Source organism: Lithobates pipiens, unplaced genomic scaffold, assembly GCF_037356315.1.
Source record: "Lithobates pipiens isolate NorthernLeopardFrog02 unplaced genomic scaffold, aLitPip1_a1.2 Scaffold_8, whole genome shotgun sequence".
In the NCBI taxonomy this organism is placed as follows: Eukaryota; Metazoa; Chordata; class Amphibia; order Anura; family Ranidae; genus Lithobates; species Lithobates pipiens.
This window is the reverse complement of record NW_027507903.1, coordinates 627467296-627473248: the sequence shown is the minus strand read 5'-3', so window position 1 is coordinate 627473248 and position 5953 is coordinate 627467296. Positions and strand designations below refer to the sequence as shown.

General features: G+C 38.3%; 1 protein-coding gene across 1 annotated transcript; it reads right to left on the bottom strand.

The window, feature by feature from the left end:
* Window positions 1-3560: 3560 nt before the first annotated feature.
* Window positions 3561-4687, bottom strand: LOC143963993 (olfactory receptor 6J1-like). The gene has a single exon (XM_077473717.1). It carries the CDS (start codon window positions 4682-4684, stop codon window positions 3755-3757), a length of 930 nt encoding a protein of 309 aa, XP_077329843.1. The 5' UTR covers window positions 4685-4687; the 3' UTR covers window positions 3561-3754.
* Between the last annotated feature and the right edge of the window lie 1266 nt (window positions 4688-5953).

Here is a 5953-nt window from a genome sequence, read left to right as displayed (position 1 = left end):
GAGTGGAGATAAGGGAGTAGCCAACCTGCTAGAGGATGGGTAAGAAGAGGGGCTGGTAAAGATGGGGCCCAAGTCCATTAGTAATTTTATTTTTTGCCTTTGTTTGGCAGAAGAAGGAAAAGTGGAAATGTCCAGTGGTAACAGATGTTTTGAACAGCAAAAGGCATCAACAATGGCTTAAGGGCAACCTCTTTTGTAATAGTTATTGGAGCCAAATGCTCAAAGATTTGAAGCTTACTGACAAAGACTTTGATGTCTGAGTTGTCTTGGGCAAACCTCATAATGGCTTCCTTAGTTTGGAAGAAATGTGGTTTGACAATAATATCTGTAGAAGCACCCTGTGTATCCTGGTGTAGAGCATCCGCATCAGGTTGGGCCATTTTCATTAAGGTTCAGTATGCGCTATTGCATTGATATCTTTGGTTGTTTCTGGAACCCTTCTAATACAGAAGTTATACCACTACGAGCAGGTCTCTAAATCCTTAATTTTGCCATAAGTCTCCTCCAGCTTTTCATGTATAACAGAGTAATTTTAGAAGAATTTTGAGTAACTCTATGAACATGCTATTTTGAAGAATTTTGAGTAACTCTATGAATTTGCTATCTGTTTGTTACCAATAAAAAATTTTGAAAAGAAAAAAAAAGTAAAGCGTCCCGCCCCACCGTGCTCACGCACAAAGGCAAACTCATTTGTCGGTCCTGAATGCATATGTAAACTGCGATCACACCATGCATGTGAGGTATTGCCACAAAAGTCATAGTGAGAGAAGGCCAGAGCTCTAAACTGGTAACCTGTAAAGGCTTTTTAAAGTGTCACCTATGGAGATTTTTAAGTACCATAGTTTGGCATCATTCCACAAGCATGTGCAATGTTAGGCATTATTTACTCTGCATAACATCATTATTTACAGTGGGGGAAATACGTATTTGATAATCTGCAGATTTTGTAAGTTTGCCCACTTACAAAGAAATGAAGGGTCTATAATTTTTATCATAGATAGAAACAGAAGATCAACCAGTAATTAAAAAAATTAAAAAAATACACATTAAACAAATAATATAAATGAAGTTTCAGTTCAGTGAGTAAAGTACGTTTTTCATACCCAAGCAAAACATGACTTGGTGGAGAAACCCTTGTTGGCAAGCACAGAGGTAAGACAATTCTTGTAGTTGGTTATCAGGTTTGCACACATCTCAGGGGTTTTGGTCCAATCCTCTTCACAGATCTTCTCTAAATCCTTAACCTCCCTGGCGGTATGATTATTTCGGATTTTAGGTGCTAAAAGCGGTACCATTATTTTGCATGAAAATTTGGCGTTTTATATTGTAGTCCTGCAATTCTTAGGAATAACTCTCTTAAATCTGTCCAAACCAGAGTCTAGCAGACATCCCGGGTATGATAAAGTTTGAAAAATTAAATCATAAATTATAATATAATAAATAATTATAAATAATTGTACCAAATAATAATATAACAATAATAAAAATTATTCAATAATTTAATCAAATCAAAAACACTGAAATTTGCTCAGTTGCAGAATTGTCACTGTCATTACTTTTCAGTATTTGATGACGGATCTCCCCACAAATCGCTATCGCTCAATTCTGCGAGTGATTCTAATTTATTATCGCTGTTTTCTAGCTGGTCTAAAATCATTTTTGATGTACAGTGACAGTTTTGGTTGCTATGGGCAATCTCCAGTTTCCAGGCATAAAGAACAGTTTTTATTATATAAAACTGCATGCAGGACACTGGGCAGACCACTAGGGACAACGGGGATGTGAAATATTTACATACAGCAATGTAATCTGTAAGATTACATTATACTGTATGTTTACTGTTTGTTTCACTTTTTGAATTTGGCGCCGATCTCCGTGCCCGTGCGTCGCAACGCTCGCAGGGCACGGAGATCGGCGATGTAACGCATCGAGCGAGACACGGCTCGCTCGTACAGCGGGGAGACAACACTGGATCCGAGGGAGAAGGTAAGTAAACCTCCTCCTGGATCCAGCGATGCAGTCCCGAGTCTGACTCGGGGATACCGCTCTTGGTATAAAAAATCCACCCCGAGTCAGACTCGGGAATACCGTCAGGGGGGTTAAGGATTCTCAGAAACTCAAAATTTCAGCTCCCTCCATACATTTTCTATAGGATCAAGGACTGAAGACTGACTAGGACATTGCATGACCTTAACGTGCTTCTACTTGAACCACCCCTTTCAAGCATAATGTTTCCATCTCCATGCTTGGCTGTAGGAATGGTGTTCTTAGGGTCATAGTCAGCATTTTTTTCCTCCAAACACAGTGAGTCCAGTTAATGCCAAAGAGCTCAATTTTGGTTTTATCTGACCACATCATTTTCTCTGTCCTTCCCTGAATCATTTAGATGTTCATTGGCATGATGCCATCCCTACAGTCAAGCATGAAGTTGGAAACATTATGCTTTGGGGCTGTTTCTCTGCTAAACATACAGACTGACTTTGCCGCATTGAGGGGCCAATGGATTGGGCCATGTACTGAGAAACCTTGGATGAAAACCATCTTCCCTCCGCCAGAACACTGAAGATGGGCCATGGATGGGTTTTTCAGCTTGACAATGACCCAAAACATACTGCCAGCCAAGAAAACTTAAGGATTTGAAGAAGATCTGTAAAGAACACTGGACTAAAATCCCTCCTGATATGTGTGCAAATCTAGTAACCAACTACAAGAAACGTCTTAAGCCCCATACACACAATCGGACTTTGTAAAAACGTTCCTGTGGACTTTTGTACAAAGGACGTTGGCCCTAAATTTATATTGCACACACACAATCAGACTTTTTAGGCAACAAACACAAACGTAGTGACGTTTCAGCGTACTGATGACACTTCAAAAGAGGACGTTCAATTACTCCAGCGTCACCTTTGGTCAACTTCTGTATTGTTGTCTGATCTTTTGCATTGGTTCTGAGCATGAGTGTTTGTACTTTGTTCAAAAGTCCAATGGTTTTGTGTACACACGATCGGACTTTGCTCCATCGGACTTATGTTGTCAAAAAGTTTGTCCATTTGCACAGCTAACAAAAGTCCGATGAAAGCGGAAAAAGTTTGTCCGATGGAGCGTACACATGGTCGGATGTTGCTCCAAAACAGCTAATTTGCATGTTTGTTGTCAAAAAGTCAGATCGTGTGTACGGGCCTTAACCTCTGTGCTTGCTAAGAAGGGTTTCTCCAACTAGGAAAAAATTCATGTATTGCTTGGGGATCAAATGCTTATTTTACTCACTGAACTGCAACTCAATTTATAACATTTGTATCATGTGTTTTTTTTTTTTTCTGGATTTTTGGTTGATATTCTGTCTCTATCATTTAAAATACACCTATGATTACATTTATAGACCCTTCATATCTTTGTAAGTGGGCAAATGTACAAAATCTGCAGGGGATCAGATTCCCCCACAGTATATTTAACCAAACAACTGGGTATTATATTGTCTTTTTTTCAATAAAATTCACTAAAATGTATTTTTCCCCAAAAAAATTGTGTTTAAAAAGCTGCTGCGCAAATACTGTGTGACATAAAAAAAAATTGCAACACCCACCATTTTATTCTCTAGGGCCTCTGCTTACAAATATATAATATTTGGAGGGTGGAGGGGGGAATAGTGGAGAGAAGTGTCAGAATAGGCCTGGTTTTGAAGTGGTTAAATAAGATAAGATGATGTGCCGTTAGAAAGCACTCAATTTCAATATGGAATGTAACATGAATCTTGTTAAATATTTTGATGAAACTGGTGCCTCCACTTCCTTAAAGCTTCCTTGAAGTCTTGGTTCCTGAAGCTGTAAATGACTGGGTTAAGAAATGGAGTCATTACAGTATAAAGGAGAGCCAAAACTTTATTGATGATTAAGGATTGTCCTTCAGTGGGAACAACATAAACCGATATCAGTGCACCATAAAATAGACACACAACAGTGAGATGAGAACTGCAAGTGGAGAAAGCTTTCTTCCTTCCCGTAATGGATGGGATCCTTACAATGGTATAGACAATATAGATGTACGATACAATGACTGCTATGAATGGACAAATTAATACCACAACACAAAAAACAAAAGACTGAATATGAACTATGGTAGTATCGGAACAGGCAAGTCCCAACACAGGAGTAAAATCACAGAAGAAATGGTCAATGACATTATTTCCACAAAATGCTAAATTCCAAGTAGCAATGGCATCAGATAAAGTCATCACAAAACTCAAAAGCCATGTAAAAACGATTGATTTAAGGCAAAACATTGGACTCATTAATGTGCCATAGTGGAATGGGTTGCAGATGGCCAGATACCTGTCATAAGACATCATTGCAAATAGGAGGCATTCAGCAGCTTCTACATTGACAAAGAAGAAGAACTGAGCAATGCAGCTTCTCAAGGTAATTGTACCCCCATCATTTAGTATAATTGGGAACATGTTGGGAACAATATCTGTAGTAAGTAAGAGGTCAAATATAGACACTTGTGTGATGAAGAAGTACATGGGGGAATGGAGGTTTTTGCTTAATGAAACCAGAGCAATGATCAAAAGGTTCCCCATCAGGGTCAAACAGAACATGATAAGCAGCAATAATAAGAACAAAATCTTGGCATTATGAAGACCTTGGAACCCCAGAAGTACAATGATGGTGATATTATTTTTTTGCATTTTCTTTTGCATCTATAATATGGTGAAATAATAAATATTTTAAAGCCCAGCTCCAGCTTTTACCCCAAAACAAGAATTGTTGTTGCCGAAGCTAGGCCTGACCAATTGTGCTGATCTAGTTTTGTATTTTGTTATCTATTTACCGTCAAATTAATCAAAAGTTTATGATCACATAATCATGCCTGATCCATCTTCATCCATCCAGTGCTGGTGGCCAGTGAGTGCATCCAATGCGTCTTATGCCGCGTACACACGATCGGATTTTCCAACAACAAAACCATGGAATTTTGTTCGAAGGGTGTTGGCTCACACTTGTCTTGTATACACACAGTCACACAAATGTTGGCCAACAATTACGAACGTAGTGACGAACTAGACGTACTACGTGGTTTTTCAGCTCTTTAGCGCCACCCTTTGGGTTTGGGTTTGGTTTGGTGAGAGTTGATTTGTGTTTTTCAGTTTGTTTCTGAATGGCCATTCTTCAACCAGACATGTTGTCGAAATCGGAGGAAATAACATGTTATTTATTATCAGCCTTGGAGCTATTGCTTTGAGATTATTATTATTTTTTTGGTTGAATAATGATTTGATTTGGTATATTTTTTATATTTTTGGATGCACAGAATGCACTTTTTGATTAAGTTCTATTGGCAGATAGCATGCCTAATTTTATTTGTTTTATTTGTTTAATGCACAATAAAAATATTTTGCAGACTAATACTTGGCTATGTGTTTTATTTCAAATGAGAGTTTGGGAGTAGGCAGTTACATTTTAAAAAATACAATGTAAAATTGACAAGGGACACCAACATAGTTGTATCTTTGATCGTAAAAACTACGGGATAACGGTGTTGTGGTAACTTGCACAAATAAAAATAAATAAATAATAATATTATTCTTGATATCACTAGAAAAAAAAATTAGTTTGCCATAACTCCATCAGTATCACCAGCAAAGCAGCTTCATTATTATCCCATTAAAGAAGAAGAGAATTGTGCACTGCATTTGGAGATTTCATAATTTGCCACATCACGGATGTTAATTCTCCATTAAAAATGCTAGTTTACAAGACCGACCGCTTCTGCTTCCGAGCATGCGTGTTTGTACTTATGACTTTTGGCCGATGGACTTGTGTACACACGATCAGAAAAACCGACAACGCACATTTGTTGGCGGAAAATTGGAGAGCATGCTAGCCAACATTTGTTGGCGGAAAGTCCGGCAACAAATGTCCAATGGAGCATACACATGGTCGGACTTGCTGCCAAC

Excerpts from the sequence above, each read along its gene's own strand:
- LOC143963993 (XM_077473717.1), bottom strand. The coding sequence starts at position 4,684 with ATGCAAAAAAATAATATCACCATCATTGTACTTCTGGGGTTCCAAGGT.